This window comes from Mytilus californianus, unplaced genomic scaffold, assembly GCF_021869535.1.
Source record: "Mytilus californianus isolate M0D057914Y unplaced genomic scaffold, xbMytCali1.0.p SCAF_29, whole genome shotgun sequence".
Lineage (NCBI taxonomy): Eukaryota > Metazoa > Mollusca > Bivalvia > Mytilida > Mytilidae > Mytilus > Mytilus californianus.
In genome coordinates, this window is record NW_026262678.1 from 1,186,957 (window position 1) to 1,214,743 (window position 27,787).

Genomic DNA, 27,787 nt, shown 5'->3' on the forward strand with positions numbered 1-27,787 from the left:
CAATACAGATTTGTTAAAGTTTTTTAATTCTAAGTAAAGGTAACTTGTTTTATTTCATATCTTACCAACATTAGTTTGAAACCAGTACAAAGTACATAGCCATTTTAAATATAATGGCCCAAGTACCTGTTTCGGGTACTAAATGCAGCATTTGTTCAACAAATGCTGGATTGCTATTTTGTTATGATTGTCAGCAAGCACTATGTGCGACTTGTAGAACTGTACATGATAAAATTTCGTCTACAAAAAATCATAAAGTGACGGATATAAAGAAAGTCGATCGTTTATTTTTTAAAACCGAAATAAGGTGTACAGATCACCAGGAGATTTATACAATATTCTGTACAAAGTGCAGGTGCTTGGTATGCAATTCGTGTTTGACGTCTATCCACAAAGACCATGCATTTTCTGCTGTTGATGAAGTTGTTGAAGAATCACGAAAAGAGGCAAGAGAGCTCTTAAATGAAGGACAAGAGAAAATAGCTATTGCATCTACTGCTATTGAGGATCTTAAATCCACACTGAATGAACACAAGCAAAATGAAAAAGAAATAATCAAAACAGCTGCAGTGTTGAACAACATTGTGGAAAGTGTAAAGCAAAACTATTTACAGGAATTGATGGAATCTAGCATCTTTGCAAAAGATCGTTCGAAATCAGTATTGCAAGAACTAGAAAATCAGAAAGCCTGTTATGAAAGTGTATGCTCAAAAATTGAACATTTGCTGTCGGAACCACATAGCATCACTTTCTATCTCTCTTATGACAGCCAAAAGAAAGAATACCAGGACTTGGAGGATATTTCAGGATGCGAAAACCTTGAACATAACACAGAATTTGATGTTGACTCGTTTATCGGGGAGGTCGAAGCTAAAATTGAGACTTCTTTTGGGCGGTAAGAATGATTGTTTATCAATGTTCCATTCTGTTAAAATTTTCAAATTTGTTAAGTAACTTTTTTTTTCATTTTATAAACGTCTGAAGTAACAATAATCAAAGGCTGTTGGCTAAATGCAGTGTACAATATATTGCATGAACTCCGTTTCATTTCAATCATGTTGTAACTAAAGACGGCTAGTGTGAGTGGGCTCTGTGTCATCAGTCTGATTAAATGAAGTCTTTCAGTCTGTAATTTACACCGAAGGCAAATTCATAAAGACATAATTTTCAAATCTTATTTAGAAACTAATGGCTTAGACTAATTTTAGATGTTCTGATCGTATCAAAGAGCCAACCTTGCTGAAATGTATCATAAATCATATTTATACAAATTGCCCTCTCAAAACACCCCCCCTCCCCTCCCCCCCCCCACCCCTCCCTTTTCCATCCAAGCTAAACGTATCAAAATCATACTGTGAAATGATTGGTGTATAGGCCCTCTTTAAAGTAGTAATGGACCACCTTGGATTTAGGACGTAAAATTGCATATATAGAGAAGAATCAATAAACAAGTTCGAGGCCTTGTGCATTGCGTTTAAAAGAATTGGGACAACGGTATATGCTTTATTCTATATAAATCATCAATCTTCATCATCAATCTTCATCACCAATTTTTTCGTCTGTTGAAACCTTTCAGATTTTTTCTCAGTACTGTTTTGTTTTTATAAAGGGACGTAACACCATTACTAACCGTGTATGAAATAAGCCCCGCCTCCCTACTAAACTTTGATATCATCACGAGTTTAACTTCAATATTCGTTGCCTATTTTACAAGTTTTAAGTTTTTTTCATGTAGATACACAACACATTTATTTTCGGTGTATTATCCAACAACTGATCTATACAAGTGTAAATAAACCCCTAGATGTATGACAACAAATCGGCTCAAACCTAAAGATTATATAGAATCAAGCATATACCGTTGTCCCAATTCTTTTAAACGCAATGCACAAGGCCTCGATCATATTCTTCGTTGTCTAGTGAAACTGTTGTAGTATCTTTAATGGGTCTGATGTAGAGTCGTTGATATGAAAATTCTAGAAGATTTTTTAACTATTAGAGTCAAAGACTCCAAACAGTACTATGATTTGCAATTTCTCTATAATATTTAGTAAAACAATACTACGTTTAACCCCCTACCCGTCTACATCATCACTTCATGTTGCTTTGACGCAATGATTGAACGAAAAAAAAACTGTAATATGACCCATATCTATATCAGAGATGGTTCCGATTACTTTCAATATAATTGATTAAATTACAATTACTTTGTCAATTGTACGATTAAATTAAATTAATGATTACATCATTTCTCAAAGAAGCTGATTAAATTAATGATTACATTGGCAAGTAATCATGATTACATCTGATTACACTGAACTTCAAAATAACCCATTTGAATGAAGTTAATAAATAAAGATTACAACTGTAGCATGTTTTGAGAAAGGATTTTATTTGATAAAATTTTCTTCATTAGGAAATAAATGCCTGTTAACTAAGTTAAGAATATGACAGTTGTTATCCATTCATTTGATGTGTTGAGTACAGTATTTTGTTATTTCACTTTTTGATATGTTATGAAATGATAACTTCCAAATTCAAAATGATAACTTCCAAATTCATTGATTTAATATACCACTAAGATTCACAACATATAAACATGAACATGTTGTCACTGGTTATGGCCCTTTACACTTTACCATTATATAATTATTAATCTTTGAAATATTTTGACTTCTATTGAATAAAAGTTTCTAAAGAGGCTTGGCTATTGTCTGTCTGACATCTTACAGAATCTATATGTATTTCAGTTATCAGTCAAAACACATCTAAAAACTGTAATAGTATTGTTTAATAGTCATTACATTTTACGTGTACTTATATTTACCAACATTTGTTTATTTAAAAAAAAACATATTTGTCACAATTTTGTTTGTGCTAATTAGATAAATGTTCTTTTATCTTTTATCATATTGCCCTAAGTACAGAATAGGTAATTGAAAAAAAAAACATACTTTAATTGGTCCCCTACCTGTCAATTAAAATGTGTCAATAATAACAACATCAACAAAAGGCTTATAATTCAGGTTTTAAAAAAGTATAACATACAATCATCAAGTACACATCTTTTAAACTGTTATAAATATAAAAATAATTTGGAATTTTGATAGTAGACGAACGTTTGTATACAAAATAATTTGTTGATGTTGGCGGCTGGTTTCGTTATGGCCTGGGTTTATTTAGTCATACAATAGTAATTTTCAAGTTGGAACAAACAATTGTTACTAGTATTACTCACTAAATGCTTTGTTATAACTTTCACGTTTTTATTTCAAATAGTATTGAACAAAACAAAAAGTTTTTTCAATGTTTCAATAACAGAAAACCAATGTCTTTACAGAAGACTCCAAAACGAGAAAGCAAAAGAAACAACTGCAAAAGAATTTGAGGAAAACCTCGAAAAATTAGTCGAAGAAGAAAATAGGAGGAAACTGGCTGAGGAGGAAATCAACGAGTTAAATTCAAAACTTAGTGCACAGGCAGAGAAGATTAAACGTCTGAAGTGAGTGAGCTATTCTCGTAACGATGTTTCATGTTAATTCGTGAATTTTTTAATCTGAAAAAATCTTCGTTTTGTGAATTTTAAAAAGATATATCTGAAATTTATAACGGTTTTTATCATATATATTGTATGTGCCTTATTCATATTATGTTATAATTTTTATATACTTAGTAGTATGTGCTATAATCATATTCTTCTAAACTTAGTTGTACATATTTTTTATTATTAGTTTTATTATTTCAGTCGTCGTTAAAATGAATTGAGACATTATACTAATTAATCATTCACCTAAAGCGATATATTTTACATCACCGTATTACTTCGGGCGTACCGATAATTGTGTAGTGTTGGTGCTATCAATACACGTGGGACACACAGAAGTGTCAATATAAACATGACAATTCTGAGACAAAAAAGCGTACAGTTAGTGGTGAGTTTACAAAACAAACATGCTGGAGCACATCATCAAGTTGCAGTGTCTTACTGTACGATTTATTACCTTACCCTATTATCTAAGTTCTATGTTTTGATAGTTTTCATAGATTTCAGAAATCAATGGAATTATTATCAAAACGTATGAGTTAGAGTTTATCTTTGCTCCTTTTTAAAACAGAGGTCGACGAGGACATGACCCATACAATCCCGAGGAAGAAAGAATTGAATATCTTGAAATAGCTTTGAAACAATCAAATGAAGAGCTTATCAAGGTAGAAAGAGAATTAGATGAGGTAAGCTGTAAAATGCATTTTCGACTCCATGTTTTAAGAAAGTCAGATAATATACGTTAATAAATACAGTGAAACGTTCAGGTAGAATCCCCTTTCGAATACTTATAGTAGAAAGTCTTCCGGAATGAAAGATACCTTAGAGATATATTCATGAATAAAGCAGAGTACTACGACACCACGAAAAGTCGATTTTGTAAAAAAAAAAAACCCAAAAAACCACACAGAATAGGGTTGTGCGTTCGCATTTAATATATCATATTTTATTTAATATATTTATATACAATCAGACATACCCAAATGCATCAGAATTAGCCATTTACAAGTTGACACGAAATGAGAAAGTAATTTATAAGATGGTTAAATTGGGTTGGAAGGCAGGTAATAGTATACCGAACCAACCACTTTGACCTTTTTATCTTGTAACGTAGGTAGCATTGGTTAAGCGTGCCTTAAATTTTCTTTATATACTGACCGCCGAAATCTTCCGTGCAGAAAAGAATTCAATAGATATTATCCTATCTAATTCTAATATTGAAAACCATTGTGTAAAACGTAGGACCGTAAAGAAATGTAAAAACATATATAAAGATGCAAAAAAGACCACAGGATATTATAAACGGAACCTAAATATAAACCCACAATAAAGGAAAATACATACAAATTACTTTTACTAAGTCAAACAATGAAGTTTGCATGTAGGTCTCCTCATCTTTTAGTGACTGACATGCTTAACCGAGTGGAATAGACAGGTATATTAATTCCAGATACCATAACGTAGAACAGAAGTGAGGAAAGAATTAATTTACCCAAGATTTATAACAGACTGTAACGCCCCACCACATGCAACCACCAGTTCTGGTAGTTTTGAAAGTGTTCTACACGTGACACACGAGACCACCATTTAGAATATGTTAGCAACATTATATGAAGAATGTATAGCAAACCTGTTCTTTTTCTTTATGAATTATTTACATGCGTAAAATCATCAGTACATTGATGGTGGTCGCGTAACGATAGAAGTAGAAAAAGAAGTAGCAATTCAGAAATAAGGGAATGACTTAGAAGAAATACACGGCGATTTTTTTATCCACACCAAATCATATAGATTACATAGATTTTCATTTTTTTTTATATTAGACTTATTAAGTAATTATATATTTACAAAAAGAAAATGGTCAGAGTCACCAAGTTCACTTTCAACTCATTCAAGCCCTTCGAAGGAAGATGAGTTTTTGCAAAGTTATTTTGTCTTCTCTACGGCCAGATATAAGTGAATTGGTTGGAACCACCACCAGTTGATCTCTGCTTCCTGCTTAACTTTACTTTAAAATAACCTTTTTAGACTCTTTATGTGTTGGCCCACTTGTCTCTGGGTGATATTACCGCAACGACATCTCCATCACCAAACTTTTCATCTAGAATATTATTTTGTTTGTATTTGATCTTGTATCACATTCCCTACTGCTGTGCTAAAGTTATACTTGGCTTCCTATCCATGATTGTAAATGTTGTTTAAGCCATGTACCAACACACGCATAACGGGTAACCACAGTTAGGTCTTAATTTTTGTTAAATACTTTAAGGTTGGCTGAAAATTTAACACAATCGTTAATAACGCTAACGTTAAACCAATTTGAATAACACAAGTTTAACCATGCATTAAGCAACGACACATTAATGTCAACACTAGTGATAAGATAAAGACAAATTGAACAACCCGAAAGAGAAAACACGAACAAAACAAAAGATATCTATATGACTACATGTGTAAATTTGTCTTTATAGTGATAGTAGGGTCCGAAAAAGAGAGACGAAAGATACCAAAGGACTATTCAGACAAATAGGTCGAAAATAAAACTAACAACGCCATGGCTAAAATACGAAAAAGACTAAGACAAAAAACGAGCAAAAGTACACAATAGTAGTTAGTAGTACACACAACACAACATAGAAAACTAAAGACGGGGCAAAAACGAACTACACAAAAACTGGTTGTGATCGCAGGTGCTCTCGAAGGGTAAGCAGATATTGCTCTACATGCGACACTTGTCTTGTTGTACGTGTAAATATGAATCCGGTGATAAGTCTTATTCGGTAGGTCAAATTTTGAAAATCAATCGTGGTTAAGAAAATCAGAACATATATGTCGTCATCTATGGAACATATATTCCATTGCCAACGTAACATTAATTCTACTGGAAACTTTGTTATAAATTCTGCTATAAACCGTTATTCCGTAAAGAAAAATTCTGTAATATTTGTACCAGTTGAAAAAAAAATACAGAATATTTTTTTTCTAATTGGAACTTATATTACGATAGAACTTACCATCTATCAACGACATCATGAAAGGAAGCACACGACCTTAAACATCGTATCAACTGGAAGATATTTACTCCGTTTGCAGGATCTTCCATTTGTGTACATTATGGGACTAAACAAATTGCTCGTTTAGTCCAAATTTGCAATTAACATCCAGGGAATACATTTTGTAATTGAATCGGGAGCTTTCGTCAAAGGTGCGAAAAGGCGAAAATATTTTCATACTTGACAGTTTTCAAATATTTTACAATAGTGGTCTGATAACGTTATTCATTTATTTTGATGATAAAAGTTAGAGATTTTCATTATGAGAAATCGTCGGTTGAATTAAACGAAGACGAGTAAATAAAATTAATAACGATGCGTTGAGAAAGTTTTTAATCTTGTAGTAAAATTTTGAAAAATAGAAAGGAATATGAAAAAAAATATAGTAAATCACTAATCTATTTACTGATTTCTTTTAGACTTCCAGAAAAATGAATAATATTGAGTGTACATTAGAAAAGGAAGAAGAAAACAATGAATATAGGAAAAAGTATGTACAAGTATTTATATTTATATTATTTCTTTTTTCTTTCAAGTTATATTCTGTGTGCTTTCGTTTTTGTTTCGGTTTTTGCCATGGACATCTTTCTTATATAGTCTGTTAACAAATATTAAGTAAAGCGTTTTGAATAAGATGATGGTTGAATATCGTTAAAAAAATAACCGCTTCTTCTTTGCAGTAAATACATGGATTCTGTTTCTTAAGAAAATATGACATATTTCTGTCAGTGTTTAGCTCACGAAAGTGTTTTTCTTAAGGCAAAGTATATGCGATTGTATCATAATTTAACATGTTAATTGCTTGAAAATACATCGCAATTCATCGTAGTACAGTCACATAATCTATCAACGGATAATTTATGGAAAGTATGTTAGAAATTTTGGCAGAAATAAACACCAGGCGATGATGCCCTAGGTGATGAGCAGATGTGATATGATTGCCATTTGGATAAACTTTTCAACAATTACGTAAAAGTAAGCAACATGCAGACATCTTGACTGTCCCTCTGGTATCTTTCGCCCCTCTTTTATACGTTCAGGTATTTCACATCCAATATTTTATGGTAATATTCTTTACAAAGCACAAAAATGTCGGCATTAACCTCAAAAGCTAACCAAACCTTTAAACAGGCTTTTTAAGAAGGAATATAGTTACGATACCCTTTGTCAGGTCATTAAAGATGGCGTATTTTGGTTTTAATATTGATTCAGTTATAGGGTCTTTGCATTGGAAATAAACACATTTATTATGAAACCAGTTATTGGCATGATACGGGTTATGTTTTTCTCATATATTTTATGATGGTATGATACTAAACGCCTAATGGGAGGGATTGTGCTTGATATTCATACGATGAAAACATAATCTTTCAATCAGTTTAATTGAGGTCTGGAGCAGCTGCCATGTCAGTAACTGCTAGTAGTCCTTTGTTAATTAATGTATCATTGTCATTTTGTTTAGTTTCTTTTGTTACCTATTCTGACATCGGACTCGGACGTCTTTTAAACTGAGTTTTACTGTGCGTATTGATATGTTTTTTGCTTTTATACATTGGCTGTAGGTATAGGGGGAGAGTTGAGATCATCTAAAAAACATGTTTCTGCGCCTGTCCCAAGTCAAAAGCCTCTGGCCTTTGTTAGTCTTGTATGGTTTTTAATTTGAGTTCATTTATATTATTCCGGAATTTAGTAGGACGTCCATTATTACTGAACTAGAACACATTTTTGTTTAGGGGCCCGCTGATGCATGCCTCCGGGTGTGGGATTTTCTCGCTGTATTGAAGACCCATTGGTGGACTTCGGCTGTATTCTGCTCTTTGGTCGGGTTGTTGTCCCTTTGACACATTCCCCATTTCCATTCCCAATTTTATTTTAACTTTATTCACGGTCTTCAAATAGGAACAAAATGCCATACCACGTAGCAAGCTATAAAAGTTGATTGATGTGCAAAACAATTAAAGAAAAACAATGTGACACCAAGCAACAAACGACAATACCTACTGTATGAGCGGTGTAAATTAATACTCTAAAAGGGTAGAGAGATCTGTGTCAGCATATACAAACTCAGTTTCTCTTTATTGGTCTCTTTCCAATAGGATTAGATTACAGTTTGCCATCTTTTAAACTTTAGTAGGAGGGATAAACCGTACATATTGCAAAACATTCTGATTTAAACTATAAAATCCTTGAAATGGATATCATCAAAATGCTTGCTTGTTTATTGATATTTATATCTTTTACGTTTGGAGGACGTGATTTTGTAAACAAATAATCATCATTCCTATGCTCCTCTTCTTGCAGGTTTGTTATTTTATTATTTTTATGAGGCAGACTTCATTTAGAAACTTCTCAAAAGGTGAAAAGAAGGTATCACTGTCCTTGATGGTGTTTCTCCCTATTAGTTTTTAAATTTGCACGTTTTATATCTTTTGTTTTAAAGGAAGAATACTTGGCATGAACAAAGTTTTATCATGTCCAGTACTTCAGATATTCATTGCATATAACATAATAACCACCACTGGACGTTAACCAATCAAATTTTTACCCTTTCTTTCCTGTGTACTAACTTTAGTAACTATGTAATCTAAAGTTTCCAAAATATTCTATAGAAACACGAAATAAAGTCATTCTGTGATCTTTGTTTGGCAAAGGAATAGTTTTGTCCATAATCTTTTCATTGAATCAAATTGGTAGTAACATTTCATTTTACAAGGAACACTACTTATGAATAAAATTAGTGAATCTTTTCATTATTACCACTTCGATTTCTTGAATAACCAATAAAAAAACTATGTAATCTTTATTTTTTTTGAGATATGTTCATGGAATATAAAATTTTAAAGTCAAAACATAATATATAATTGAGTATTTTATTCCCAACCTTTTTGCTGCAAGGGTTCGTTATGGTAAAAAATCAAACTTATAGGAAATACTATTGAGTAATAAGAGCAACGTATGTATATCCCAGCTAGATAAAAGTGCTTAGCGTGTCGAAAATTGTATTTCAAGTTAGATTTTGGATTGTGTAAATATTAGGTAAAGACTGATTTCCTTACTCTTGAATTGATACAAAAGGAAACATAATTAGACATTTGTTTTCTACAAACAAAATACATGATTCATTTATTTCAATCTAAAATAATGCAAAAGAATGGATACTTCGGCTACAGGTTTTAATGTATGCTTACTTACTGACAAAAAGGCTGAAAAACTATATTGTAGGCCATTAAAGGCTCCTATAACTTGTCTTGGAAGAGCTGCACACGTTAGCTCTTGTCTCCATTTGATTCAATAATCTAAGGTTTCCGTTAATCTCTTCTTAATCATTTGCGGACCTAGCACGCGTGTTATAATTGTCGCACGCTTCACTTCTTTGAAACGAACAAAGTTTGGTGCAAAACAGATGTTGTTCAGAGCATAAAATTGAGACTGGAACAGAGCAGCTTGTTTAGCTCAAATATTTCGCATTCTTCTAAGTGTCTAAACGACAAAATTTGACCCGGCGTAAATTTTACTTCATCTTCTTAAATCTTTCTGTTTTACATCAACACAACAACATCTTAAAGCGATGCAGGCATCTTTTCCACAGAAGCACCCAACAAAGCTTCAATATCGCACCGAAGAGTGCTATTGGCAGAGGGAAGTACTTAAGTATGGCTCAACCTAAGAATCATGCAGAGGGTGATACAGTGATAGTTGTTAAATTGACAGTTTTGGGCTTCATATGTTCTATTTTGATAGAAAACTAAAAAAAATAACAGTTACACCTGTGTTGTATATTTGGTTGCTATGGTTACGATGGCATCATAACAACCCTTACATGTCAGTCCTAAAACCTCAAACTTTCTGTTTATCACAGATTTTTTATAAACAGCTAATTAATTTCGATAAAACAAATACATTTTATCATAGTTCCAAATTTGTTCTAAAAATTAAAGTTGATAAACAGAAGTTGCTACTATGGAAACTCTTGTTTCCGTGGCAACCAATCATTGCAGTTTTTCATTTTCTTAAAAGGAGTGAAAATAACGTTTTTCAAATTGTATTTTCTTCCAAGAACAAGGTCCTATGAATAACCTGTTTGTTTGCATTTGTTCATTGGACTTTTGTCTATAACATATCAAAAATAATCGTTTGTAGCCTCCTTTAGATGTTTGGGGAAAAAAAAAATTTTCTGTCTCATTTTTTATTTTTTGCTATTTTTTGTTTACAGTAAGCTAAATTATTTTCATGTATTTATAGCACAATTCATTTGATTATGTCTGTTTAACTGGTATTATACCTAGACATTATAACAAAGTAAAGAAAACAGTTACTTATTTATCATTATCCTCAAACAAACTACCAGTTTCCATGGAAACAGAACACACCGATTTTGAGAAATACACATTTTAATAAATGTATGCTTTATAATGATAAAATATTTACTCATGCATTTTTTTTCTGTATTTTTTTTCTATCAAGTATCATCAAATTATTCAGAATAAAGAAATAAAGTAGAAAAGTAAATTTGATTCCAATGGAGACAAATGCCTAGATTTCCAAAGTTTTCATTTAAAATTACCTAAACACTATTTGTTCAAACTATCATTTTCTGAACAAAATCATTGTTAGTAGCATAAATATTAAATATTGACTCTATACTTTCAAATAACCCTGAACTCTGACAGTATCAGCTCTATAATAAATAAATGAAAGCTTTTCAGATATGTTTGTAATGCAAGGATAATACCCTTTAAATTATTGAAAAATGTAATTATTCTTTAAAATTTTAGAGGAATTCAATGTGAACTTTGGAAAAGGAGGGGGGTATGAACCCTATCAATTTAGTAGAAGAGGGACGAAAGATACCAGAGGGACAGTCAAACTCATAGATTGAAAACAAACTGACAACTTCATGACCAAAAATAAAAAGTCAAACAGACAAATAATAGTACAGATGACACAACATAGAAAACTAAAGACTAAGCAACACGAACCCCACCAAAAACTGGGGGTGATCTCAGGTGCTCAGGGAGGGTAAGCAGATTCTGCTCCACATGGGGTTAGTAGTTATTGTGTCCCTATACAATCATACTATACAACACATACAGTTGACCTACTGTTTATAGTATCCGAAAAAAGGACCTAATCACCAAACTTAAACCTTGATCACTGATCCATGAAATGAGGTCAAGGTCATGTGAACCCTCTCTGACAGACATGTAGGCTTTATAAGGAACCCGTATATACAACAAGAATGTGTCTAAAGTACACAGATGTCCCACTCACACTATAATTTTTTTATGTTCAGTGGACTGTGAAATTAGAGGTGAAAACTCTTAATTTGGCATCAAAATTAGAAAGATCATATCATAGGGAACATGTGTAATAAGTTTCAAGTTGATTGGACTTCAACTTCATCATAAACTACCTTGACCAATAACCTGAAGTGGGCAACAGACGAACGGATAGACAGACGAACGAATTAACGTACAGACCAAAAAACATAATGCCCTAAGAAGGGCATAACAAATCTTTTTATTCATAATAAGTGAGAAATTCACATGACAAAAAACTGATTTTTATTTTAAGGTTTTTCAACACAAACATGACTAACCACCTGGTAGATATATATTTTATGGTTTTGCATGAAAATGAGGTCAAGGAAAAGGGACACATTACAGAAGGGAACTTCTTATCATAAGATATCTGCATACAAAATGTGAAGCATCCAGGACTTCTCCCTTCTAAAATATAAATCTTTATACAAATTGTTCACACTGCTGCAGCCATATAGTTAACCCTAAGTCTCGCATAGTGCTACTTTTTTTTCAAAGTAGGCAAAACAGGCAGGACAAAAACCAATTAAAAGCATTATTTTCTTTATAATTCTATGATTTTTTTTTATTCCAAATAATCAGTCAAGTCATTATCTTTGAAGATGCAGACACACACAAGCCATTTCAGTCCATTCTAACCAAACCACTTTGATTGCTTTTCCTTGAGAGAATTAGGGCAAAAACTTCATGGCCCAGTCCATAATGATCAAAACTTCTTTAGGTTTTAATTCACCCAAAAGGGTAGTATGTCCACGGTCTTGGTTAAATCATTTTGTAACATGCTGCCGCCAAGACATTATATGTGACTCTGATAGCTCTATGTCTGTTATGTATCTCATTATGTAGTTCTTCTGGAAAATCTGCAAAACAGAAATGAAAATATTGAAATACAAATGTATTAGTGCCAATTAATGGTACATGTTTGATCATGTTTAAAAAAAAATTGTAAGCATGAAAATCACAGGAATCAAATGTCATAAAAAATAAAATCAAGTCCAACTCAAGTTAATTTATACAAAGTTTAGTTAGATCTCAACTACATTTATCATGTTCATGAAAATTGTATTTTCAAGAATTCATTTTGGCCAGACTGCCAACTGTTTTTAAAAGATGATTAAGGAATGATCAGATTTTTTTTCTTTTATCATGATTATGGAGAAATACTACTCAATGTTGTACTTGTAATGTTGTACTCGTAGTATACATTGAGTAACTTGGAAGCAGGTTATTACAAGTGTGTACAAAAAAATTGAATTCAAATAAACCGAGAAAAAAATAACCCCCATTTCTATACTTTTAATATTTAAAACATGGCTTTAATTCTTAACATCACCTGTTTATTTCACCAAGCATGTGATGCCAAAAACTCGAAACAACTGTTAAATTTTGTTTTTTAAATTTGAAGTACCTATCTTCCTACATTATATTTTTGCATCAAAATGAGTATTGCTCTGGGAGAGGAAATAATTGAAAAGTGAAAGTAGATTGTTATAAATAGATTTGATAAATATAGAAAAATAAAGTTTGCTAAATAGTAATTTTTTTTTCTATATTTATCTGATCCAAGTTTTAAAAAAGATTGTGGGCTCTTTGAAGTGTTGTTGTCATATATATTAGTATTTTAAGTTCTGCAATACAATAGTTTGCATTTATTGAAAACCCGGCGTACCAAGGTACATTGTAACCATTTCATGAGACTTTATCGAAAGTTACGAGCACATTGATTCACCATATATGATATAGAGTTATAAATGAAATTTGTCATAGTTTCAAACCAATGAAATTGAACGTTTTAAGCTCAGTTGTAATCTAATGTACTTTTACATAATGTGTGTATAGAAATCAAAAGGATCAGTGCAGTTGAAAAAAAAGGCATTAAAAAGTGTACGCAGGAGAACAAAAGTGGCACAATCTACTAACATTTCTCTATTTGTTTTGACAAGTAAATTCTCTGATATAAGAATATCTTTAAAAAAATTATTTTTCTATTGGTAAATTACCTTGTGTATCACTTTCTCCATAACTTAAATTTCTGCTCTTGTAACTTTGAATGGCACTGGTAGCAGATACCTTAAAACAAGTTAATATTCATAAGATTTTTAAATAAAGCAAAACAAAACAATGTATAAATATAGAATAGGCTTTATACTTTTTCTCAAAAAAATATTTTTGTTTGTATAAGGCTTAATTAGGAATAGGAAGAAAAGTGAAATACAAATGCAATTCCAAGGTTCCTTAAAGTGAGTCTGGCAACAGTAAAGAGTGATATAAAGTCAGTGATGTCCACCGTGATATATAACAAATATAAGTACAGTAAATACAATAAAATTGAGAATGGAAATGGGGAATGTGTCAAAGAGACAACAAACCGACCACAGAACAGACAACAGCAGAAGGCCACCAACAGGTCTTCAATGCAGCGAGAAATTCCCGCACCCGGAGGCGTCCTTCAGCTGGCCCCTAAACAAATATATATACTAGTTCAGTGATAATGAACGCCATACTAAACTCCAAATTGTACACAAGAAACTAAAATTAAAAATAATACAAGACTAACAAAGGCTAGAGGCTCCTGACTTGGGACAGGCGCAAAAATGCGGCGGGGTTAAACATGTTTATGAGATCTCAACCCTCCCCCTATACCTCTAGCCAATGTAGAAAAGTAAACGCATAACAATACGCACATTAAAATTCAGTTCAATGTATGTATTTCAGTTCCTCGCTCATATTAAGAATAATAGTTTCACAAAGGCATCATGTCATGCATGTAGTCATGATAATGAAGATTTCTGAAAAGTTTATGCAATCCAAGTACTAGTCTTTGTGGAGCTGCATATTGGAGATATATTGCGTCCATAAATCCCCCATATTCAAGTAAATGGCAAAAAAAAAATATAACATAAAAGATAAAAAGAAAGCACACAATCGTAAATGCACAAAAAGAAGCCTCAAAAGCCTGTATTCATGTAATTCAGTTGTCCATTTGTTTCTGTACATATATTTAATATATAACATATTTGTTTTAAAAAAAAAAAATTGTTTTTAAATCAGACTTAATTTTCTGTTTGAAATGCTTTACATTTGTCATTTCTGGGCTATTTATAGCTTACTACATGTATACAGTATGGGTTTACTCATTGTTGAAGGCTGTACAGTATTAATGACGGTAACCTAAACAGTTGTTTACTTCTATGTGACTGTCAATTGATCTCTAGCATATCTAGAAGAGAATGTTTTCATTGGCAATCATGCCACATCTTCCTTTTTTGATATCTCAAATATTTAGGTTTATTTTAGTTAAATTAAATAATTTAACTACACAAGTCAACTGTCATGACTATATGTCTAGCATTTCATTTCAATTGCAACATTATAATTATAATATGTATCATCTATGGGGACTGGTAGATTTTAGTTTTAGGGATGGATGGGTGAGGGACTGATCCCGCTGGGCCTAGAGCAAAATGAAAGTTATTGGTCACATACATGAAACACAGTGGACACTTAAAAAAATACTAGATTGAGCCGCCCCCCCCCCCCCCCCCCCCACCCCCCCAAAAAAATAATAATCCACATTTAATAAAAAAAAGTAATCTTGTTGTTAAACCTACCACTTTCCTCCAGTATCCTTTGGCTATGGAAACTTGAAAGGCCTTTGAATCTCTGTCTTTTGCCTTCATGCCGCATTGATCCACGGTCAGGATGTGAACAAGTTTAAGTAACTTTTACCCTGTCGAAACTCTATACCAAGTTTGTAACAGTGTGATGGATAAACTCTGAGTGAAATATTAGTAGTAAAATTCCATTCTCTGTAGGATAACACTATAAGCAGGTCTGCGTTCTACAGTTGTTATTTCATGATTGTAGTAATTTGTACGCAGCGATACTTCTACATTCAGTCCAACAGCTAATTTCAAGTGGTATTTTACATCTCTGGGACACAAACTTAGCTTAATAACCGTTGTGTCTTTAGAGTAACGTTAGTAAAGACCACAACTAGAGTTACTTTGCAGAAAGCCGCATAAATAACATCGTAAATTTGCTTCCACATGTAGTGAAGCAGAACCGGAAGTGATAAATAGTTAACAATATACAAGATGCACTGGACAAAAATGATTAATAAAAACTATTAATCTATCAAATTTAACACCATAAACAAATGAACCTTTATCAAATTATCAATTTCTCAAAACTGTTAGTTGTTGTTTTTCAAAAGATGCAGCATACATTATGAAATATTTTTTTTAATTTGTTTTGAAGATCAACAAGTGTTGTCCTTCTTGGAATAGTAAGAAAAAGCGGTTAATTTAAAATGAAAATAACTTGAAATAGGTGCAAGGCTACAAATAAAAAAAAAAATTTATATGTTGTTTGGAAGATTACATATTTTCTGTAATGCTGAATGGTTTACTACAAATAGCCTGTTCTCAGCAAAGATATGTTATAGCATCCATCATATTTCCAATACTTATATAGAGAGGAAATCATGCCCATCTGAATTTTTATTAGGGTATAAATGACATTAATAGTAGGCATCAACAATTACGGTTGAATATATGTTAATGTTTACTCAAAATGTGTCACATAACCAAATATTAAGCACATTGGTAACATAAGGTAAATCTCTTTTTCTTCATATTGCATGATTCTTAGGTGGAGCTATACTTAACCTATTGAACAATGTTAACTTATTTTAACTTATGAAAGTGAAATTTGGGGTGCTTTAGATTAATTCAAAAAAGTTAACTGACAAAGGAGATAATTATTTTGAAAAATTATGCAAAGAACTGCAAACTGAATCAGTTCATTCCATAATATGTACATTTTCACTGGGAGTAGGAAAAAGAAGCACAAATATTAGAGTGATAGGTGAGCTAGGAAGATATCCATTATTTATTGAAGTTATAGTTAATATGTTTTCATACTAATCACGTTTAACAAATGTAGAGGACAAATTATTGTCTGAGGCCCTCCTTGTATCAAAATCCTTATCGAACCATAGTTTGAAAAGTTGGTAAAATTCTATGAGTTCATTAGCAAAATATTTAGACGTAGATTTATCACATGTTTTTAAAATGAAATCCAATTTGAATAGATTATTTTGAACAGACTAGCATTAAAGTATAATCAGTTGTGGTATTCATCTTTAAACGACAAAACATGTCATTTGCAAATAAACTAAGAACATATAGACTTTTTAAGAGGAATAGAAGTTTTGAACCTTATCTGTCTATAGGCAATAGGAATATGAGAATTCAGATGATAAAATTCTGAATAAGTAACCTTAATCTAGAAATAGAAAGAAGTAGATACACGGGGCTTCATGCAATAGATAGAATTTGAAATCTTTGTAAAAAAGAAGTGGAAGATTTACTCTACTTTCTACTAAAATGTTCATCTTAATAAAGTGAGAAAGTTTCCGTCATTCAAAACATAGTTAAAAGTTACAAATATTTTCACAATTTAGATTATCGATCACATTTTATTTGGCTAATGTCCAATGAAGATAGTCACATTTTAATCAAGTGAGCAATTTAATTAATAATTCAAATGTTATTCGAAAACAACTATTAGAAACTTAGTTAAGCTATAAATTTTATTGGTAAAAAGACAGATGAATAATTCAGCTATCTATAATTGTCCTTGTTATTGTGTACTTATGAAAGCACCAGGAAAAAACAGAATGTCTAAATTTAGTTTTCTATGTTTTTTAGGATGACTGTATTTGTCAATATGGAAACATAATATTTATAAATATACATTATTTTGTCCTTTTCTTTTCATTGTATTCATAGATTTTTAAAATTGTATTTAAATCATTGTAATCAATGTTATCATTTGTACCAAATTTTACTTGATTGTTCAGCCTGTAATGGGCGTCTTTAATTGACAATACAATATATTTGATTTTGATTTGAACATCATTTACTTTATCCTTGGTATCAGACACTAAATGATATAACTATGGAACTCTTAGCATAAACTTCAACTTGTCAGCGGCAGCAATGGCATTACCTAAAATAATCTCCGCTGTAACACTATTTTTGACTTCTCTTGCCCCGGATATGTTTCCTGGTGATTGATTTAGTTTCCATTATATCTGACATATTTGTTCTGAAGTTGGGCAGATTGGTTAGAATTGTTGGAGACATTCTTTGGCAACAATGATCGGTATGTGTCGAGGATGTGCGACATAAGAAATATGTATTTTTTTTATGGAAGAACTGTTTGTCATTAACAGTCGTTATATTTATGACTTCCAAGCAGTAAAAATCTGATCTGAACAATAGGGCTAATTTGGCCTTCTATTTGTTTTCATTTACTCTTTAAATTTATATTCGTTTCTTTCTAATATGATTTGACAAAAATCCAAATCCTGAAGCTTTATTCCATCGTAAAAAAAAAATTTGGCAAAGTAACAGCTTATCCTAGACACTACTGTAAATTCAGAAATTATTGCAAGGTTTTTATTAATGTAATTTATTCCCTTGTGAGTATCGCAATAATAAGAACACGAAAAACGCACATTTTGAATTTGATGAATATTTCTGTATGCAGATTTTCCTGAAATCGCAATAATTTATCTCACAATTTCGACCATTCTATTCACAATAATAAAAGCACGCAATAATTTCTGATTTAACAGTATTTTGTTTTAAATATGTACTACTTTCTGGTATGTTCTTTCTAACCGGGTCCGAATTATTGGTTACATACTTCAACGTATATATCCAGTTGAGTTTTGCAATAAAGAATACCACAGTTAAGTCTTTCTCATATCTTGACTCTCATCTTAAATCTAACAATCGTTTGGTTAAGGACAAAACGTTTCAGCCGCGTCTGCATATGGAATATATATCACAAGAGATTGCGTCTTCTACCATGTTTCCTTGATATAGAGCTGTTGCTATCATTGATATGGCCAGATTTATAATTTAACTGTTTACACAATTTTGAATTTTTGAAATACTAAGGCTTTTTTTTTACCTAGGAATAGATTACCTTAGCTGTATTTGGCAAAACTTTCGGGAATGTTTGGTCTTTAATGCTCTTCAACTTCGTTCTTTGTTTGGCCCTTTTTGACATTTTTTTATTCGAGCGTCACTGATGAGTCTTTTGTAGACGAATCGCGCGTCTGGTGAAAATATTAAATTTCAATCCTGGTATTTATGATGAGTTTATTGATTACAAGGTTTAGTTGAAGTATTCCCTTTGAATATTTTCTGGAAACTATCACGACCTAGTTGACCGTTAAGAAATGGCTGTTTCACAGATGACGACGGATATGTTCCAAGATGCGTAACAACAATTCCATCCTCTTTTCCTCAATTGTGACATCACCGAATGAGACTTTTCCCTAGATTTTTTTGAACGAGCAAAATGACCGATGCCACATATAAAGCAGAAACTGCTTCCCCTTCCGGACGACATAATTCAATCATGTTTTAGACGGGAATATCGTTGCTGAGTCTAGTTTTAATGAGTTTTCTAGATAGAGTTTTGCAAAGTGTTCCTTTTTTTTCTGCCATGAAGTTGTCATTTATCCATCGACCTATGAATTTTTAATTTCCCCTTGGTATCTTCCGCTTCAATTCTAGTTTTTGATGGGGATCGTGCTATTTAGTTTTTAGTTTTCTATGTTGTGTCTTGTGTACTATTATTTGTCTGTTGTCTTTTTCATTTTTATCCATGGCGTTGTAAGTTTTGTTTCTATCAATGTGTTTTACTGTCCCTCTGGTATCTTTCGCCCCTCTTTTCTAGCCTGCTTGATTATGTCTGATTATTATCAATAAGTATTTTGAAGATGTAAGCATGGGAAATTGTAAATAATCAACTACCGCGATAGCTTACTTTATTATATTAATTCAAAAAAATTAGTAAAGAGTATTTTAGCCTTTTGATATCATGTTTTTTTTTTCAGACTTGTTGGTACAATGAGTCTTGAACTAGAAGACCAGGGGGAAAAAGTACGAAGTTTACAAAGAAAACTCGAAGAGGTATACTTAACCTACCAAAAACAATAAAAACTATGCTAAACCATACATTAATCATATTTGATCGGCGGAAACAGCAGAATTTGACAGCTATCGAACGAGAACTATAATTGCATTCCGTCAGTATGATATTTTTTAATCATCGGGACTGATTATAACGAAAGATTTTATCGCTTTTAGATGAATATGCCTATTAGTAATGGTTGATATATTCTATACAGTCCGTTCTGCAGAAAGATGTACGCAATGCCTATTCATAAATCTACTTCTAGGCATACATCGTCAAATAGCGTCACATACTTTTTATGATGTTTTTATTAATAACCTTCTACCATATATGAACAATTTTTTTGGTATATATTGCATATGCACAAAGCAACGTTCTCTATCCCTTTCTTATGGGAAGAAAGAGTGTGTCAAAGATCCAAAGATTAACACATACAAACAGTTATTCTGATATCATCTCGGATAATGAACGTCATAAACCTTTTTAGACCGTTTAGAATACGATTCTATCTATACTTACTTTTGACAACAAGCGTCTTGATGCCGTAAGATTGGAAGTCACCTATACGAAAAATCAGGCATATCGGAAATGCATCCCTTCTTTAAAAATTAAACGGTTTCTTTTGTACTTTACCACAACTATTTTAACAATTTTTTTTTTAGATATAACACATGTTTCTCATAAGCACCTGTTTGCCTTCCCCAAGCATATATGCATGTATACCGGCTGCCCACATTATACATGAATATTGTTAACAGCGCTTTAACCGACAAACGGCATTGTTTGGAAATCAACTGTGTTCCTCTACTTATCGACTATTCCACTTAACTCATAACAGACTGAATTCATAACGGAGATTTTCAAGAAATCATAAAAAAAATTATTCGTGCGGCTAATGGGCTTTTCTAGATTTGCCTTCACCTTGAACGCTCAAGCAAGAAATAAAAACCAAACATGACAAATACAACAATTCGTAAAAAAGCTAGTACTATGTAATCAAGAGACCGTAAAGAAAAAACAAATAAAGGTAAACTTTGCCTGAGAAAGTTTGAACCTTAGTTTCCAAAACAATTTATAAAATTATCAACAGCAATTCAATGAATGTTTTTATAAGCAATGTTAGTACCGTAGCACTTACTACTACACTAATAATATCATCGTTGATCCGGACTTTCAGCAGTGCTATCAATTCATTGCTAGTAATTGTAATTTACACCTAAAATATTCATACGTCCGATGCGTTTTTCTGCATTTACTTTCATCATGAACGCTCAAACCCAATAATTCGAAAACCACAATGATAAATAATAAAACGCGGCAGGAGTTAAATGAATGTTGTGATTGTAAGTAAACCAAATATAGATAAAAAAAATCATACCTATTCTATAATAAAATTTCAACCGCATTCATCACATGTAATGTTCCAGTAAAGCGATTGTTCACCTTCATATCTTTCTTGTTTGATTGTTCGTCGTCGACGTCGTCGGTAGTCGTCGTCATCATCATCATCTATTATGATTATTATTATCATTATTATCAGTATTTGTTATACACAGAGCAATTGTCTTTTAGGAGTTTAATCCACCATTTTCTACATAAGAAAATGCCTGTACCAAGTCAGGAATATGACAGTTTTTATCCATTCGTTTGATGTGTTTGAGCTTTTGATTTTGCCATTTGATTAGGGACTTTTTGTTTTGAATTTTCCTTGGATCAGTATTTAAGTGATTTTACTTTTTAGGAGTCAGATAGTAAAGAATACTTAGAAGAAAGTTACGCAGCAGTTAGGAAAGAACTAGAAGATGTGAGGGTTGAGTTTATTTCATCTAAACTTTATTGTCTTCATGCTTTGAAGAATATTGCCAGCATAAATTTTGTAAGACAGCAGATGTTGGTATACGAATTTGTTGATCGAACCTCAAAATATTGTTCATATTTACTCTTCTGATGTCTTGCTTCTGTTAAGGGGAATCTGCCAAAGGGTCCGATACAATGCTAGTGATTTAAAAAAAGACGTTTTTTACTTCTTATATTGCATCAATAGTTGCAGAATCAATTATATATCAGCCCTTGAATGATATGAATTTCCCACTTACACAATACACTAGTATACATTACACTATATCTCTAACAAACTATCCATTACATTTTTGATTTGAAATGAAAAGAAATTATTTGGTTAAGCAAAATTGATGTAAAAGTGATTGATCATTATTTTTCGTATATCTTTTGGTAATGATCGAATCGAAATTATTATAGTCACCAAGCTATCGATTCCGAAATCTTTATATTTATATATTGATTTTTAAATTTTCAATTCATTTTTAAATTTTCATTTATTTATAGGCTGTTTGCAAGGTGGAAAATAGCGAGCGAATTGTGTGTGAATTGCGAAGAAGATGTGAATCAGCTGATGGTAAGTACAACCGAAAAAAAACCAGTTCACTTAAAAGAAATGTACACTTAAATAACAAGTTTCATGTTTTGAAATCTTTACGTCTAGTTATAAAAGAGTATTCAATGATTATCTACGATTGGGGTTCCAAAACTCTGTTTCTTTTTGCACAAAATATTTGGTTGAAGTCAATAAAAAAAAAACATCCATCATGACTGAAAGTGAGAGTACCACATGTACACATGAACAAGTAAAAAAACAACAAAAAAGCCACTCATAAAAATAAATTGTATCCAATGTTCATTGTCTGATAAAAACATCCATTTACTATTGTTAAATCTTGTAGCAGGTGTAAAACTTAAATTGAGAATGGAATTGGGGAATGTATCAAAGAGATAACAACCCGAACATAGAGCTGAACACAGCTAGAAAATCCTGCACCCGGAGGCTGACTTCAGTTTGCCCCTTAACAATAATACAAGTTCAGAGAAAATGAACGCCATACCAAACTCTTAAACATATAAATGAACCAAAATAAAGAAAACAAAACATACAAGAGTAGCAAAGGCCCGAGGTTCCTGACTGGTGACAGATTGAGAAAATGCGTTGGACCTAAAATGTTTCGATTTTTCAATATACATACTCAACCTATATTTTTTGTTAATGAAGATGATTTCAAATATCCCTAACATTAACAGCAATTTGTTTTTTAAAACCATGACATGATAATATTACCCATCACTATTTCGATCTGTATCAATTGCTCCAGAACATAACGCTACAGTTTAAATTATGATTTAGCATCGATTAAATATATTTATGTCTAATGTGATCAGCGTAATAAATGTATATAAAATCTGAGGATACCGAATACAGAAACTACCCTTTGACTAAATATCTGAGTGCATGAACACTTATGTCAGGACACACCTTGCTCGGTTTTTTGGAGGCGAATAAGTAACAAGGAGAAAGATTCCAATCAAAATGTCGTTTATTAAAAACGACGATCAAAATTATTTACAACAACAGGGGAGATAATCTTACAAAGGGTAACATTTAAATGCCCCTGATTTAACTCCCCTGATAAAAAGCCAGCCTACAAAAAAGGTGGCGTACAAAAAAGGCCACTTACAAAATGTGGCGTATCAATAAAAGGCTAATTACAAAAAGGTGGCGTATCATAAAAAGGCCACTTACAAAAAGTAGCATATCATAAAAAGCCATTAACAACATAATGGCAAAAATCATGAAAATTAAAATTACAAAACCCACATCATATTTAAATGTACAAGGTGGCAAGTTATTGGGGTAGGGGGTGGGATCAAAAATTGTCCAGAGAACAATTGCGATCTTTCTTGTTGCAGATAAATATTTACCTCAGAATACATCTGTTATCTGATTGGTTGGTTAAAATACAGAATAAATAATTATGCCATTACACTCAGTTCAAATTGACTGTTTAATTCAAATAGAAGTTGTCCACATAGACATAAATGAATTTTTAAAATAAATTAGATTTTATGTCTAATGTGATCAGCGTAATAGATGTATATCAAATCTGAGGATACCGAATACAGAAACTACCCTATGACTAAATATCTGAGTGCATGAACACTTATGTCAGGACACACCTTGCTCGGTTTTTTGGAGGCGAATTAGTAACAAGTAGAAAAAGTCCAATCAAAATGTCACTTATTAAAAACGACGATCAAAATTATTTACAACAACAGGGGAGATAATCTTACAAAGGGTAACATTTAAATGCCCCTGATTTAACTCCCCTGATAAAAAGCCAGCCTACAAAAAAGGTGGCGTACAAAAAAGGCCACTTACAAAATGTGGCGTATCAATAAAAGGCCAATTACAAAAAGGTGGAGCCAATCTATTCATACAAAATGAGATCAAATTTACATGTAATTGTGATGCAAAGTGTTACGTGTTACGTTCTCACACAATAATAACTATACCAGAAAATCTATTTTTGATAAAAAGAGTCTAGGATCTTTTACTTTATTTTTAAGAAAAATTTCAAGATGAGCACAGGATTAGACAGAGGCTGGAAGAAGAATTAAAATCGTTAGAAGACTGTTAACAGTAAATTGTAAAATCACGAAGAATTTCTGCATTTAAAAAAGCGTGAACATTCAGTTTATATCAACAGAAAAAATATAATCAAGAATACATTGTTATTAATATGATTAATTTTGCTTAATAATTATCTATATTTCAGCAAAAGTATAATGAAATTTTGTTTAGAATAACAAAGAAAAAACAATAAGCATATGATTGAAATAAAATTAAATATGTAAGTCAAAAGAAACAATGGACCTATACAGTGGATAAAAACACAAAAAACATAAACTCAGGATATCTGTATGGTTAACTTTCAATTGTTTTCCAGTTTTTTAATTTCATTCGAAGAGTCAAAATTAATATATATTAAAATAATCTGCCACAGCTTTTAACTTATTTAGATTTATCAAATGTTTAATTTGTTTTATATAAGCATTAGATAAACGTAAGTTATACTTTATATTTTCAAAACACCATTCGTTTGATATGATTAAGCTTTTAATTTTGCCATTTGATTAGCATGATTAGGGACATTCCGATTTAAATATTCCGAGGAGTTCGGTATTTTTGTAATTTTACTTTTTAGTGCTATACATTTTGTTGCCAAGTTCCATAAAAATTGGAAAAGTGAAGACATGTTCAAAGGTACGACACTACGTTATATGTCATTATGTACACGGATTAAGCTGTGATTATGTGAATTGAAGCTTAAAGCATAAACTATATTGACACTATTATGAATACAATGCGCCAATAACATTTACAGAGATTTTCTTGGTTGTTCTAAATTTGTTTCTCCTATACTAGTATAATTATAGTAATATGATAATAAGATACCAATTTATATCAATCAATGTACACATGTACATAGTATGTATACTTAATAAATATATGATGTCATTAATACCTGATTCTACGAAGGCTAATCAAGGTCTAGTAACCGCTTGCTCCGCCCGTCAGTCCTTTAGGAAGACCTCGGAAACTTTAATCCACGTGTTCGGGTCTTCTGTGAACGGGAAGGACTTTTAATACTTGGTCTACAGCTTTATCATATGTAGAATTGAAGCGAGTAAACAATTTTTACATCCGACATGTAGCCACTTTCTCTTTGTCGGTAGTTTGTAATTATAACGTAAACATCATAGTACTAGGATAATGTTTGTAAAAGTGTTCTCGGTTTCTTTGAACTAGATTAGTTTAATGTTTGGTATGAACCTTGCCAATATTGCGTTGCAATCGATTAGGCCTTTTTACATCCATCATACATGCATTTCCTGTTTGCCGATAGTTTGAAATTTTACAACACTCTTTGTGCAAGGAACACTGTCGTCAAATATTTTATGGCTCCTACTGAATGGAAAGGTTTTCTGTTTGGTCTGAAGCTTCATATTGTTAAATGGAGAGAGTAAGCATTTTTTTATTCCTTGAATGCCAACATCCTTTGATCTACCGATAAATTATGTTGGCGTTCGAGGAATAAGTATAGGTAGTTATCACAACACAAGTGCATGCTTATCAAAACAGTCATACTAATTAAACAGATAGGTAAACTACAGGTAGCTTAATCTAGATCGTTGAAAATCATTTTTTACTATAATTGCTATAATTGCTTCAAAAATATGGATTCTCTTAAAATGAAACTTCGAAAAGTGTTGCATCACAAAGTCAACATGTGCATATTGTCAGGAATTATATTTTGCACCAATTCTACTTTAGACTCTTTGGACTTTGATGTTTCTTTTCAATATTTCTATAGTTGTGTGTGCTGTAAGATCCTACAATTAGATGGAATTTCTTGAAACTTTGTATCTCGCTATTGCTATGTTTTTATTTTGTTCAGTTGTTCAGGATATTTTTCTTCAACGAGTTATAATATATCATCCTTTTTTATTGTAAGTTCATATTAACTAATAAACTAATTAAAATGATATGAAATTAAATAAATCTCTAATATACTTTGTTTAGTTGAAAATATTTAACTAAAATTTCTTTAATATTTCTAATATGTCTTATGTTAATAAATATTTGCATTCCCAAAATGTTTTAATTTTTTTTTATTTCTTTAAAATTCAAAACAATTTTATCCCCAAAATCTTTTTTATCAAGTTCACTAATTTATTTTAACAGTTTAATACTTATAAAAACTCTTAAAAAGTTGTAAAAACACCTACTGTCATTATACAAACAGCTCTTGAAATATTTTTGTTGGCGTTCAAGGAATAGGTAACATATAAAATGTTGGCATTCGAGGAAGACACCGCTTTACCATCCAAAATAAAATTCCATATAATTAATTATTCAATTTATATTCCTCGTATACTCCTCTTATATATAGCTAATCACCACCCACAAAAGATTTTATCATTTAAACACTAGGACTTTTTCAGTAAATACTAATTTTCTACTCCTGAAGATATGAAGACAATGGCATAGCTTTTCCAATATTGATTTCCAAATTTTTATACATTTTCCGAATACATCAGACGAGGATGTACAGTGTGTATAATTTAAACACAAGGCGTGTTCCATGGGTTTATGGCGGGAAATCGAGTCGGGCATTTGTTCCGTCAATGGAACGTACGTCATGTACTAAAACAAAATACAAAAAATGGAGGTTCTACTCAAGAAATCGGAATCATCAAATGAGATATTGGTAATTGAATATTTATCACTACAATAAGGATTCTTTTAAGTTCTTTTTCAAGTTACATCTTTTACTTTTACCTTATTGCTGGAAAATCTATCATGATTATTTTCAATAAACTTTTATCGTATAAATTATAATAAAGAGATTATATAAAAATCTGTGTGTTCTTAATTATTTTTATCTATTCTTGGACGATTACATGTGTTCCACAGCATATACAAAGTATGTGTTTAAATGTCTTACTTCATTCATTTATGAAGTCGAATAATTATGTTTAAACTTGTTTTCTAAAATACATTAAAAGACGACTCTTCTTTATTATGCAACACAGAGAGAAAAAAAAACATGAATAAAAAGTAAAATTATGAGGCTTACATTGTAGGTCTGTCAGTCCCTCTGTTTATACGTCAGCCACAAGTTAAGTTTTCCATTTTTTTGTATCAAATTGCTGCACAATATTTTCACCATAGAATACAGGTCAGGTTATTGTTTGGTGTTTGGACATTTACAATTCAAGAGTAAAATTCTGGAATATTTCTTTTTCATGCAGAGCTTTGATTCCTTGTCCTTTTTATTTGATCAGTTCTGCAACGTTTGTAACAGGTCTTGGATTTTCAAACATTTTGGCCACGACCATCACTTAAGATAAATGAAGTGTTAAAAAAATGCAGCTGGTGCCTTTAATATCATGATGACTTTAAGTTACATAACAAGATGATATTTATTTTTTAAAAATATTTTAAATTAAGAGTA

General features: G+C 31.6%; 1 protein-coding gene and 1 long non-coding RNA gene across 2 annotated transcripts; one reads left to right on the top strand and one right to left on the bottom strand.

Annotated features, from left to right (window-relative positions):
• The first annotated feature begins 113 nt into the window (after positions 1-113).
• Positions 114-27,534, top strand: LOC127732829 (golgin subfamily A member 6-like protein 22). The gene is made up of 8 exons (XM_052242009.1): positions 114-895; positions 3,341-3,502; positions 4,116-4,230; positions 7,017-7,087; positions 19,840-19,915; positions 21,661-21,723; positions 22,266-22,335; positions 24,336-27,534. Exons 1-8 carry the CDS (start codon positions 114-116, stop codon positions 24,404-24,406), a joined length of 1,410 nt encoding a protein of 469 aa, XP_052097969.1. The 3' UTR covers positions 24,407-27,534.
• Positions 12,425-14,210, bottom strand: LOC127732864 (uncharacterized). Its single transcript, XR_007996460.1, has 2 exons — positions 13,919-14,210; positions 12,425-12,778 (listed from the first exon to the last, which is right to left on the bottom strand). It is a non-coding gene; the product is annotated as an uncharacterized LOC127732864 (long non-coding RNA).
• Positions 27,535-27,787: the final 253 nt, after the last annotated feature.

What these genes read in the sequence shown, in the direction of transcription:
- LOC127732829 (XM_052242009.1), top strand. Translation starts at nt 114, where the DNA reads ATGGCCCAAGTACCTGTTTCGGGTACTAAATGCAGCATTTGTTCAACA. An exon ending in ATTGAGACTTCTTTTGGGCG is followed by an intron (nt 896 to 3,340) that starts GTAAGAATGATT and finishes ATGTCTTTACAG; the next exon opens with AAGACTCCAAAACGAGAAAG. An exon ending in TTAGGAAAGAACTAGAAGAT is followed by an intron (nt 21,724 to 22,265) that starts GTGAGGGTTGAG and finishes ATTTATTTATAG; the next exon opens with GCTGTTTGCAAGGTGGAAAA.